Here is a 14,100-nt window from a genome sequence, read left to right as displayed (position 1 = left end):
GAGGGTGGGACAAGAAAGTTATCAGCCACAGGAAAGATAGGATTGTTTCAGGCAAGATCACCTTCCCCTTCCTGGAAGGCAGGAGGGTCTTATCAAGTGGATGGCCATATCTTCCTTTGGTGGTGGTGGTGGGGGGAATGGAGAGGGCCCATGTGACAGGTTACCATTGCTGCTGATCAGAAAATTCCTGACTACCTGGTTAAGACCTCATTTGGGGGGGAGGTTGAAACTACAATTAGCTTAGTATTAAGCCCGCGTTTGGTGACTTGGCCTTGCCATAAGGGATGCCAGTTCAGGCGCTTGGTTTTCTTCTTCTTCTTTTTTTTTTTTAAAGATTTTATTTATTTATTTGAGAGAGAGAGAATGAGAGAGAGCAAGCACATGAGAGGGGGGAGGGTCAGAGGGAGAAGCAGACTCCCTGCCGAGCGGGGAGCCCGATGCGGGACTCGACCCAGGGATTCCAGGATCATGACCTGAGCCGAAGGCAGTCGCTTAACCAACTGAGCCACCCCGGCGCCCCCTTGGTTTTCTTCTTAATGCTACTTTATGGGTAAGGAAATTGAACACAGAGAAATTAAGTAACTTTCCAAGGTCAGGCAGCTAGTATGTTGGGAAGCTGAGAATCACATTCAGAACTTGAACTCCATTCAATTCAAGAAAGGCGACCTTCCAAGGATAGGGTCCTATTGAGCAGCTCCTGGGGATATCCAGGTGGGGAAGACCCAGCCACAGCCCCTGCCCTCAACACCGGTGAGGGCGGGGGGGGGGGGGGAGATTAAGAAAAGCACAAGGAGCAGCAAAATGAAGTGTCTTGAGAGGTGGGACAAACATGTGACAATGGGGTCAGCCAGGGATGATCTCATCTCGGTGCAGTGCGGCTCAGAGTGGGGTCTGAAGGCAGTGGCCCCAGAAATGACTTCAGGGTGAGTGGCGTGTTGCTAGGAGGGGCTGGGGGCTGGCAGGAGCAAAGCTCAGAAGTGAGGAAAGCTCAAGGAAGTTGGTCAGGGCCACCCAGCCATCTGTCAATGTCATACGAAAGGAGCGGTCAATAATTGCTTGATGCTGTTGTTGTTACTGAGAGAGCCGGAACTTGGGGCTGAGACTAGGGAGAATTTTCCTTCTCGGCCCTAGTGAGAAAGGAGGTACATTTGGACAGGAAGACCGTCGTCTTCTTGTAGGGGTCCTGGTTTGCTGGGCCAAAGAACGGTTTTTACTGAATTTGATAGATCTTAGGGAGTTACAGAAGATTTTTAATGTGGAGGTGACATGGTCTTTTAGCTGTATTTGAGGGAAAAAAGTAGCATATTGTATGCAGGGCTCTGAAATAAGGCTATTTCTCTCTCTTCCTCATTCTTTGCCCTATTGCATTAAAAAGAGCTTACAATCAAGCAGATCATCCTCTGCTAATCTTATCAGAGAGAGTGCTACCTGCCTCCTTGGCCTCCTAATGAGTTCTGAGCAGCTTTCTAACCCTCCCCCTCCCCCTCTAAGCAGGCTTTCAGTCTGCCTTTACTTTCTTTCTTAGAAGGTCTGAACAACTCTGACCCTTCTTGGCTGGATTTTCTCAGAGGTGGGGTGCCCCATCTCTCCCTCTGTGCTCTAGATCCTTTTCACTGTGTTTCTCCCCAGTCCTCTGAAAGCAGAAGGTGAAAGATGACAGGATAAATCTGACTTTAGCTACCATAGCAACCTTCACCTGCTTTGCTGCTCACTTTTGAAGTGTTACCCTCCTGTGAAAAGTTATTTTGCATATAATTGCTAGGCTCATCCAGAGGCTTGGGGCTTTCTCTAAACTGCTTCTGATAGCAATAATGAAAGAATGGTCTTGTGCCTCCACCCTGGGCTCAAGAATACAGAGTCCACAATGGTGCACGCTCATGGTTGCTCATTCCCCTTTCATTCTTCCTGTTCTTAAAAAAACACGCAGTAAGAAATGGTGAATCTGTGGCGATGTTATACAGGCTGATTTGAGCTGCCATTTACAAATGGCTCAGGTTTAAATACTTAAATCAAGTTCTATGAAATGTTTAGATTACTATCCAGTTATAAAGACTGCTTGATCTCTTCACTTGACCCCAGGAACCTCTCTCTCCATCACTTCTGTTGTGTACTGTGCTCAACCGTAGGCTCCACATTAGAGTTCCCTTGCCCTCTGGCTTGCGATTGGGTCTGGCCAATGGAAGGTGCCAGCAGGTCACAGAAAGAGCGCAAGATGGGGATATTTATCCCTCTAGTTCCCTCTTTGTGGTGCCACCGTGGATTGCTATACCCCTCAACCAAAGGTCTGTCAGGCTATTGCTAGCCCAGGGTTTTGAAATATCTTTTGTGGTTTCCTTATCCCCTGCCCACACTTCTGCAAACAGCTGCATTATTAAACTCTTTTCAAATGATCCAGTTTGAGTATGCCATCTGTTTCCTACTGGGACCTTGACTAATACAATGACCAAAGCTCTTCTCCTTTGGATGGTATGTTCTAATTATTGCTTATTTTATCTAATAAACTTGGGGTTCATTGTGGGTCATTCTTTGTAGAAATAGATTTTCCTGTCGTGAAGAACAACCTCCTCAGTCCTCCCACGCTTCATAAAAGATGGTGTTTTCTCTACTTGCCTCTTCTCTTGCAACAAGTCTGTTTGAAACGTGTTTTCTTGATGATGTCAGTTAGTATTGTGGGAGTAGAATACAAATGCCCTATCTGCTTGTTCCATCTGACCCTGAGTAAATTTGAGATTCTTCTTTCCCTTTTTATTTTGCCCATTGGAAGAATGTTCAGGATTTGCACATCTTCCTGGGAGACCGTGGGCATTAAAACCCTGCATGCACATTATTCTGGTCAAGTTTGTAGACCCATCACTTCTATAGATTCCAGTACAAAAGGAGATGATGAAATGACTCCTCCTCCTCCCCAATTTCATCAAAATTCCTGAGAAGCTGCTTCCTTGGGAAACTGAATTAATTGAATTATTTTCCTGTGGGTGCTTAAGGTAGAACAGTGGTGCCAGAAGGTGTCCTAAAGGGAGCCATGACTGAGGAATATGGATAATTTCCTTTGAAAACCATGAGTGGAAAACTGTATGTTCCTGATTCTTTCAGGACTGATCCCAAATGGTATCAAGAATAGCATGAAGTTCACGCAACTCAGCAGGTGTGAAAATTCTGCCACCGAATTAAATAGGTCCCATTATATTTCAGAAAGAGCTCTAATGGGTTTCTACGGAGCAGAGCCTAAGAATATCATGTCTCTCCTTTGTATGTCAGGATGGCTCGGATGGTTTGTTGTTACTAATATTATACTTCAGTCTCCCTTTAAGATGGACAAAAATGATCAAAAGGCCTGGTGTATCCCTAAGAAGGTCTAGATATTAAAATACCAAAAGGGCATCAAAAAGACCTACCCATTAGGCCAGACCAAAAATGATAGCTGAGGATATGATTTAATTTAAAATGATTATTGTTGTTCATATAAAAGTTTTCTTCTTTGTCCCAGCTATCACTAAAGGATCAATTTTAGAGCCAAAGGGATTTTAAACACTGTAAAACTTAAGAGTTTTCTATTCTTTGAAAGTTTGAACTGGATTCATTTAACCTTATATTCAACTTAAAAAAAAAAAATAGCTGTAGACATTTCTTCTCTATTAATGCAACATTGCATTCTTAGTTGTTATCCTTACTAGTCAATTTGGCATTGTCATATTTAAGTTCCTCCAAACCAACAAACCTCCCATAATCCCTTGACTTGTTTTTCAGTCAAAATTGAACTTAAAGTCAAAGTGAATTATTCATTAATCATTTCCAGCTATCCTCTTTCCTTATTTATCCTGCTTAGATGGCCATAGCATGGAATTGAGGTATTTTTTTTCCTGTTTATTGCTCTTATTGCAAAAAGTCTTACATTCCTGTTCTTCATTTAAAAAGCAGACAAGTTAAATCTTTAACATTCTTGTCTAAGGAAAAAGAAACCCAGTGTAAGTTGCTTTTTTTTAAGTCTAGCTCATTTCCCCCCCTTTGTGGATCATTATTTACTGTTTAAAAAATTCTTACTTTCTGGTTTGAGTAACCTGGAAAATGAAAACTATAGGCAGATATGAGTATCAAATTAAAGATTTCAACACTGGAGAAAGCTTTTGTTTAAAGGTTATAAATCTCCCTTTCTTGAGCATCGTTAAACCCAGAGAGAAATAGTAACCTCTTTTGTGTATTTTTTTCTAAACATGGAAAGATAAAACTCCCCAGGTGAGAAGAGACCATAACAGAAATGCCAGCCAGCCAGCCCCCTAGTCCTTGGATTCTCTCTGGGACCATTCCGCTGGATGTTTGTCACCTGCTCTGTGGAGCTTACTCAGTGGCTGTCACCGATATAAGTTGCTCACTAAGACATGAGGCAGGACATTTCTGTTTCAACCTGAATTGTTGAAAGATCCATGGCACCTTTCATTAAACTGTATTCTTTCTCCTTGGTTTGACTTCTTTCTTAGCACCATATACAAACATTCTATTTCCTCTTTCAGAAGTTGAAGGCAACTATGACTTCACTCAAGACTCCCTTCCTCTGCTTTCCTAGGCTATGTCTTCCCATGCCCCTGTTTTTCAGATGACATGACTTTTGGCCCCTGGATAAGCCTAAATAATGTCCTTAGAAAGACTTCTAGTTTTTCTGTAGTGAGTGGTACTCAGAATTGACCGTGATGTTCTCTCCATGTTGAGGGGACTCAAGATAGATTACTACCACCCTAGCCCTTCCAAGGTGGTGTTAGCCTTTTTATAGGACACACCTCACACTATTAATGGGATGATTTTACTTGGTAGTGAAGCTAGTATAAATATGAGTATCTCCGTGGAGGTTTACAATCTGGTTTTTGTTTTTATATTTTTTTGTTTTGTTTTGTTTGCCATGGCTCTCTGCTGTTCTCATGGGATTATTTGTAATTATCCCTCCTTTTATATCCAGACTTATATAAGACTTTCTTTTTTTTTTAAAGATTTTATTTATTTTTTAGAGAGAGAGAGAGAGAGCGCAAGTAGGGGGAGGGGCAGAGGGAGAGGGAGAAGCAGGCTCCCCGCTGAGCAGGGAGCCCAGCACCCCAACACTTTCTAGACCAGAAACCCTATGAGCAAATGCATGGCTTCCCATTTGCATGAGATATACCGTATTCCCCGAAAGGTGGAATTTTTTTAGAATTCTGAATTCAGAAATCTGAATCTCATGCATATTGATAACACTGTGACAATAATGATATCCAACAGAATCAGATGCCTCTATGAAGTCCCTTCTCCTGGGTTTAAGTGTACCAAATAAATGTTTGCAGGGAATGAAAAGTAGGGGTTTTGGAAAGCTTAAATCCTTGTGTAGAAACCCAGCAATACATTATTCTTGTTTATCGAGGGAGAATTTATTCCCTTATCTGTGCAATAAACATTTATTCATTTGCTCATTCTTTGATCTATAGGCATCTTTAAGTTTCAGGTGACTAGTCTTCATAGTAGGAGCTGTACCATCTTCAAGTCTTTTAATGTTTAATAAGTGCTATAAGGTTATCTGAGGATCTTGGATAAAATCATTTTCACATTATAGCAAAATAGTGAAATAGTTGAAAAATCTTCCTGTCTTCAAGCTTCCTCCTTCATTAAAATGAGTCAAATTCAAGCATTTATATTCTCATTGCTACTAACTTTGTAGGATTATAACCATTATGTGTTGTTAGTGGTGTTTGGGAGGGACAGGATTGTTTGTTTTCTTTTCTTTTTCTTTTTTTTTTTTTAAAGATTTTATTTATTTATTTGAGAGAGAGAGAGTGAGAGAGCACAAGAGGGGGGAGCGGGAGAGGGAGAAGCAGGCTCCCCGCAGAGCAGGGAGCCCGATGTGGGACTCGATCCCGGGACCCTGGGGTCATGACCTGAGCCGAAGGCAGACGCTTAACCAACTGAGCCACCCAGGCGCCCAGGATTGTTTGTTTTCTATTTGAATTGCTCCCTTTTGTGTTACAGTCATCATTGCCTCCTACTGGAGTCACCAGCCACACTCCTACCAAATATTGGAGCAGCAGCTCTATTCGTTTCTCATTTTAATGATATGGGCTTAACCCTCATGGACATTCACGTGTTCACACACTTAACAGTAGGGATGGCAACCACCTCCATAGGGCCAGGTTCCTCTGCTATTGCCTTGCTCTGGATGAGCCGAGAAGGAGTAATAAATAGCTTTAATTCACATATTATTTTGGAGGCTTCCAAAGACATTCGTGTGCTTCATCTCGTTTGACGGTCATACTTGACCATAAGATAGACAAAGTCGTGTTCTTTCTCCATTTTGCTGATGTGAAGACCACAGTCCAGAAGGCACGCAACATTGAGAAGGAGTGGAGCCTAAGTGTCCCTGTGGGGCCCCTGCCAGCATCTCATAAAGATGTGTCTTCTCTGCATGTGAAGAAGTTTTGAGGTTCTTCCAGGGGACCCTTTATATTTTAATAGTGAATAAGGTTTTCCTTTACCAGATGCACATGGTGATGGAAATTTATGCTTTCTAAATATCAAATAACAGAAGAATGGTTAAATAAATTATGACAGATCCATATACTGGGATACTATGTGTCTATTAAAATTAGTGTTTTCAAAGAATGTATAATGGTACAGGGAACTGCTCTTGATTTTATCAATGTTTTGAGAAAGAATTGGGATACGAAACAGCAGGATCCCAATTTTTTTCAGAAATTATATGTGTGAAAAAGCACTAGAACTAAATATACCAAAACATTAGTACAATTTTCTCCAGATAGTAGGATTGTGGTTTGCTTTTATTTTCTTTTTAAAATACCTTTCTGAATTTTTCAGTTCTTTTCTTCAGTGAACTTGTATAATTAAAAAACATCAATGTTATTTTAATTACACACTGCAGATTTTTCATTTTAGCTAGAGGAATCCTTTGAGTGGTTCTTGCTATCTTCCATTTATAAAATTCCATTTTATAAATCTAACCTTAACATCGAAGTGAGTAGGTTGTTTTCGGTATTAGTGGATACATTTGAAGTAAGTATCATTCATGTATATATTTTAAGTTGACTACTATAACTCATTTGCTTGTCTGTTATTTTTTGAACATGACTCCTTTTTACATAATTCATTAATTCCGTCAAACATCATTTTGAGGCCTTTCTATATGAACCAGGCTGAAGATACACTGATGAAGACAGGTCAGTCTCTCTTCTCAAGAGACACCTAGACTAGTAAAGCAGTAAGCACAGTGCAGGATGATCCATGGGAGAAGGCTGTGCAGGGCGCTCAGGGCGGGCAGAGGAAGGAGGCCATGTTCACGGGCCAAGGGGGAGGTTGGGAAACCTTCCCAGAAGAGGTGCCTCTTGAGCTGAAGGCAGCTCTTCTCTTTCGGATGACCAACCTCAGACTTAGAAGTAAGAATCATACATGTAAAGGCAATGGTTGCTTCAAAGTTGTTTTACAACAGTTCAGAGTTTTGAAATGAATTTAAAAAGATAAACGAGTTCTTTGGGGCTCTCTAGGACCTTCACATTTCTTTTTAGGAGTTCTTTTGGTCTTCAGAGCTTCCCTTTCTTTCTCTTTGCTTGCGTTTGCTAAAGGTTAGTGGTAATACCAAAGCATAATAATCTTGCTCTGAGATTATCATAATGTCGTGTTTTTACAGCATTTTATATTACTTATCCTTTTATGTACTGGTTAATGCTGATGTTGATCAGTTCTTCCATTTCTCTTTCATTGCCCCACCTCTTCCTCCTCTGCAGAGGAAGGGAGGCAGAGATGTTTTTGTTCTCCTTTTATAAAGATAAACTGAGTCATCGAATGATCGATTGACTTCTTCAGATTACGAGCTGACTCAGTAATGGGACTGGAAAGAGAAATCAGGGTTCCTTTGTACAAAGCTCTGACTTCTAAAATATTTCTCCATATAAGTAGAATAGGTTGTTTGCCAAAAATGCATCCACCTTTTAAATCTTTACTGCAAGTAATGAGCTTAAAATAAAGTCTCTTGAAGATAATCGTATTGTTACAGCTTAGAACAGAAGTTAAGGCTATTTGAGTAGATTAAAATGAGCCCCGAGTAAGGCTTAATATTCCATCTATTTAATTAATTAGTTCAGCAATGGATTTTTATTTCCTTCGGAAAAAGAGTAATTGAAACATTCTCAGAAAACATTTAGGAACATTTTGGGATCAGTTTTGATTAATTTAAAATTTTTAAATAAGAGGGACAGGATTAAAAATAAAATCAGTATTGACACATAATAGCTATACTTCATGCTACTGGATGATTCTGACTTCATTATTAAGAGGTTTCCTAAAGGGGCTTCTGGTTGGCTCAGTTGGTTAAGCGACTGCCTTCGGCTCAGGTCATGATCCTGGAGTCCTGGGATCGAGTCGCGCATCAGGCTCCCTGTTCTGCGGGGAGTCTGCTTCTCCCCCTGACCCTCCCCACTCTCATGCTCTCTCTCTCATTCTTTCTCTCTCAAATAAATAAATAAAATCTTTAAAAAAAAAAAAAGAGGTTTCCTATAATCCATTGATGAAAATTATACTATTTTAATGCTCTTAGTAATTATTCTTACTATTAAAGTAATTAGTACTCTAATAATAAATGATGGTTATTATGCATATTACAGTAAATATTTGAAACAACAGTATAAATATGAATATGAAGGAAAACAAATACAAGTATTGCATTCAAATATTTGTAATTACAAATATTCATATATTTTGGATTAATTACAGAATAAAACAAAGTTTGAAAGCTGTACTATATTTTTATTTAAAATAAATACTTTGGGACACCTGGGTGGCTTAGTTGGTTAAGCGTCTGCTTTTGGCTCAGGTCATGATCCCAGGGTCCTGGGATCGAGCCCTGGATTGGGCTCCCTGCTCTGCGGGGAGGCTGCTTCTCCCTCTGCCTGCAGCTCCCCCTGCTTGTGCTCTCTCTCTCTGTCAAATAAATAAATAAAATCTTTTAAAAAATTAAAAAATCAAATCAAATAAATACTTTGTTGATATAAATATAGCAAATGTATTAATTGGAATTTTAAGAACTTTAAAATACAGGAATGGTTCTATTATATTTTATGTGGAATAACATTTTTATTTACCACAACTACAATGATCTGCTTTTAGAGTTATTACCTCACATTTTTAAATTTTTGGCTCCTGTCCCAACCAGACCCAAGATTTTATATGAAATGCATTATTTATATTACCATCAAGTGATGCTTATCAGGTTCCCACTTGGGCTTTGTTTCTAGGAAAAATAGAAACAGAAATACATAACCTCATCACCTGAATGATATATTCAGAGTTCAAGAGAGATATACACGGGAACCCCTACTTGTCTGGGGATCAGAATTTGGGTCTAACAAATGTCATGAGGGCAGAGAGATATTCTGTGGCACCCACCCATCTGTCCTGTACTCGGCAATGCTGGGACTGGGGAAATGGAACTTACTGAAGATGACCCAGCGGCCACATTAGAGGTTTCTCTTGGTCTCACTTGTGTACCCATGGACAAATTATCTCCCCTTCAGGGCTTCTAATTACTGAGCATGACAGGCATGAAAATAGATACAAAAGAAAAAGGTAGATACTGTCCTCAAAGTATGTGGGGAGACTGATAAAATCTATTGTAATGTATCAGTATCAAAAAATGATAAAACTCTCCAACTGGCTGCAGCTGGGTAGAATTTTGAAATGTTGGAGTGAAGAAATAATAGAATGAATACAGCTAGGTAAGATGAATACTAGAAAGTTCTGTGATGGGGGCAATGAGGAAAGGGAATCTGTATCTATATACTGTGGATTAGCCAAGATAGTACTTATTTTCAAAATCCAGGATTCACAAATTACTTAGAGTAATCATGCCAGGCAGAAGGCAGAGGGGTGTGTGTGTGTGTGTGTGTGTGTGTGTGTGTGTGTGTGTCTTCATTATGGATAAACCATTAACTATTAGAGTTACCACAATGAGGATTCGGGTGGTGATGAAGTAGATTGTACTTCCTGAAATACAGACTTGTACTGATTTTGTCCTGTTTCATTTCTGTGGTCCAGGGAAGTGAGCTCTGGTGCCAAACTCTCTGGATTTGAATTCTGGTCCTGCCATTTTATCATTGACATAGTAAAAGTTACTTCCTTGCTTTGTTCTTCAGTTTTTCCATCTGTAAAATGGGGATAACATTGGTACCAATCTCACAGACTATTGTGAAAATTTAATAGGTTAGTTGATGCATGTTGATCATTTGGAACAGTCCCTGGAACTCGATAAAGGACAGGCATTAGTAGTAGTGGTGGTGGGAGTGGTATATAATTCATCCTCTAACTTGTCAAAGCCTTTCCTGAGTCTGTTTGATTTTCATAAGGAAGCAAAGGCTCATATAACTTTCCCGGGTCCCATATCTAGCAAATGCTGGGCAGCTGAGCTAGAGCCCCCAGCCTCCAATTCATATCTTGGTTAAGTGGGGTTTTTTGACCATAGAGCTGACTGGATTGTTGCCTGGAGGCAGAGCTGGATGGGAAATAGTGACTCAGAGATCAAGGGGGTAATGTGAACTTTCTGGGTCTTCCCCCTTCTCATAGTCCCTGCTTCTAATCACACTCCCCTGCGCTGCCCCACACACTCCAGAACCGTGGCCTTAGAACCAAGTGTGAAGGAATCAATGTCTACTCTAACACGCGTCCGTCTTTGTGTCCTCAGGAATGAGGGGAGAATCTTACTTCATTGGAATGAGGAGCCTGGGGCAGCAGGGGCACATCCCAGAGGATGGAGGACTTTTCTTGCTCTGCTGCATAGACAGAGACTGGGCTGTAACTCGGTGTTTTGCAGAGGAAGCCTTTCAAGCAATCACTGACTTCAACGACCTCCCCAACTCATTGTTTGCGTGCAACGTTCACCAGTCAGTGTTTGAAGGAGAAGAGAGCAAGGTAATGAGCCTTTTTTGCTCCAAAATCATGGGGAGATGTGGCATTATCCCAAAATATTTCCATGGCTTATTTGTGATTGATGTTTTGAAGTTTTGGAAAATGTGTGGTTGGTTCTATTCTTGGCATGCATAGCAGGAGGAGAAAAACTTCTCTGTTATCAACTAACTGTGACAAGGTTGTGGATGTTGAATTAGATCTCATCCTCAGAGACTCACTGGCCTATCTAACAGAGCAAGTGGTATTAGGAATAGCGATTGCAGGAGATACCCCTTGGGCTAGGAAGCAGATGTTGTTTAAAAAAGTTTTATTTTTTCCTATTCTGCCAAAACCATGATTTGCCTTTCTCAAAATGGTGCAAGCTCTCTTGTACCCCTACCCCTCATGCAGTTTGGCGAATGTTCCAAACATAGCTGTGAGCGGAGTCCCACAGGTGTTATTAGAAAGGTAAGTTGGCCGGTCATCTGAGTCTTGCTTTGCTCAGTGACACCACACAGGGTGGAATTGTTAAGTGTGTGGTAAGAATTTGAGGAAAAGTTGTTGATTTGAAATGATTGGGCAATGAGGTTGTCTGTGTACAAGTATTTTCCAGAAAATGAAGTTTGTCATTTTAAGAAACAAACTTGATTCAATGTAAGTATTCTTGGAAATCAGAGTTAAATATTCTGCTGGGAGATCTTTTTAAATGCATTATTTTAGATTTCTCTGACCTTTTTAGTGGGGTCTCTGAATAGATCAAAGCTTCCCTGTGATGTGGATTTCTAATTGCAAACACCCACTATTATAGTATATTATAAAACATGGGCAACATCTTTTGGGGGGAAGGGCCTTTTTTCCTAACCTAAAGTATATGCCTCTGTGTGAGATGTAAGAGTAGGATTTATGATTGTCATTTCACAAACTTGGGCTGATTTTGCCAATTGCTGAACGTTCCAAACTCCTTTGCCTGAAAACGATTACTGGAAGTCTTTTTTTTTTTTTTTTTACCTGGATTTTATTGGTTTTGTAAGCAATTCTGATAGCCTGGAGGATTAGGAATTATAAAGATAATTTTATATTGATATTACTTTGGAGTTGAACATTAAAAAGATAGGCTAAAAATAGCTTGAAGTCCAAGGCCTTAGATGTGATTAGAACCTCCAGTGTTGTGATCCCTTGACTATTTGGAGTAAGAAAATGGCACATGATCTCTTTGAAAGAAACTGAGAATTTTGCTCTTGGATTATAACCAGTTTATAACACAGATTATAATTTACTCAGAGACAGTAATTTCCCCCCTGAAATCTGCCTGACATTAACTATGAAATAAGATTCTGTGTTTTCTCATTCTATCATCTGTTTATCTAAATTAATCAACAATTAGAAAGATTTTCCTTAGAGGCCAAAAGAGGATTTTGATTCTTTCCTGATTAAGTACTTCCTGGCAGATTGAAACAGTTAAGACCTAGGGAGAGCTTATCCCATTCTGGAGTGCTGCTCAAGCATAACTGATCTACTGAACCAGGATTGGTTATATAGGAAGACAGAAGCTTGGGGAGAGTTCCCGCATCTATTCTGATACTCTGATCTGTGATTGAATCATGGATTACAGAATACTCTCATTTAATTTGTATACAAAGTTGGTACATTGCAGCTTGACCAAAGTATTTGGTTTTAAAATGACCTCGATAAAATATTGAGTTGAAATCAACAAGATGTAGTTCAATGGAGCCAGTTTCAAATTATTTAGACCACATTTTTATAGCCAAGGAGGTGAATTTTATAATTGGCCAATGTCTACATAATTAGACTTATTTTTTTATTTTTATTTTTTTTTTAAAGATTTTATTTATTTATTTATTTGAGAGAGAGAGAGAGTGAGAGAGCACAAGAGGGGGGAGCGGGAGAGGGAGGAGCAGACTCCCTGCTGAGCAGGGAGCCCGATGCGGGACTCGATCCAGGGACTCCAGGATCATGACCTGAGCCGAAGGCAGTCGCTTAACCAACTGAGCCACCCAGGCGCCCCATAATTAGACTTATTAAATCAGATAGAAAGTCTTCTACCCTGAATGATTTTATGGCTCCCGTTTGAGGAAAGTCTATGGGATATCAAATAATCTGATCTAGATTCAGTTTTGATTCAACTCTATGTACTAACTATATATATATATGGTTAAGGATGACAAAGCAAGATGATCAGATACCAAATGAGTTGACAATAGCAAGGAGGCATGATCATGGGACACTGGAAAAATGTATTTGGGGAGCTTGGGACCCCTCATTTTCCCTGCACATCTTTCTCTTTAAGTTCTAGACCTTTATAATCTTCCTTTTTCCTCCATTGTTTTTCAGTATCTTAACAAAACTCATTTGTTTTGTATGCCAATCTCTCAGGAAATTCTTTCCACAATGTTCAAAGTTCATGAATCTAACTCACAAAGTCTGATGATCATTATCTTTCCCAAAGGGTGGACATTTTAGGCACCATGCTAAGTTGGTGAAGAGATATTTTTAGGTGGAGGGAAAAGGAACAAGAAGCATTTCTAGCACTCCTGCATTTGCCCGTGGACAAAGATGGCCATGGTGATGTTCTAAAATATTTGGCCTTGGGAAGATGCACTTAGCAGCCTGAAGTTATACCAGGGGGACAAGGCATTGGAAATGATGCTTAGTATTCATTGCAGAGGTCCAGGTGGGTAGCTGGCAACATATAGAACTTGTTAGGGCAGAGTCCTTTCTTTCTTGGCACGGTCTACTTCTGGTTCATTGTTTCTTGATATTGATGGACTATAGTTTAGATTGTTCCTTCAGTTATTATAAAGCATACATTTTTAACTTCCTTAGCTGGGTAGGAATTTAAGTTTTTGCTTTCTGACTATCATGAATGAGTCTTGCACCAATCTCTTCTCTGTCTTCCCACTTGTCTGAGATGATTTTTCTGAGCTCTTCTCCTTTTTGAACTAATTTGGAAGCCACTAAATGGGACTATTAATATAGGTAACACCACAGGATATGATCTTATTATGCTTGTTTCTGTTTATCAAAGTAATAAATATTCTGATAAGTTCCTTTTTGCTATCCTGTTTATCCTATTCTGACACCTAAAGAACATTTTAAAAACTGCTTTGTGAAAATTGTTCACTCCAATTTTCTGTTAGGCAGAATTCTGTGAGATTATATTTTGATTTGATGCTTTTT

At 39.8% G+C, this 14,100-nt stretch overlaps 1 protein-coding gene across 4 annotated transcripts in view; it reads left to right on the top strand.

Annotated features, from left to right (window-relative positions):
• Window positions 1-14,100, top strand: part of RCAN2 (regulator of calcineurin 2) — a 267,426-nt gene that overhangs the window by 30,590 nt on the left and 222,736 nt on the right. For all 4 annotated transcript variants that reach the window (XM_034991418.1, XM_034991416.1, XM_034991417.1 and 1 more), the window contains exon 2: window positions 10,700-10,926. In XM_034991418.1, coding sequence (XP_034847309.1) covers window positions 10,702-10,926 — 225 coding nt within the window. In that variant the 5' untranslated portion in view covers window positions 10,700-10,701. The remainder of the gene's footprint in view (window positions 1-10,699; window positions 10,927-14,100) is intronic.

This window comes from Mirounga leonina, unplaced genomic scaffold (assembly GCF_011800145.1).
Source record: "Mirounga leonina isolate KUSES-001 unplaced genomic scaffold, KU_Mleo_1.0 Mir_53, whole genome shotgun sequence".
NCBI classification, from domain to species: Eukaryota; Metazoa; Chordata; class Mammalia; order Carnivora; family Phocidae; genus Mirounga; species Mirounga leonina.
This window is presented reverse-complemented; position numbering and strand designations above follow the sequence as displayed.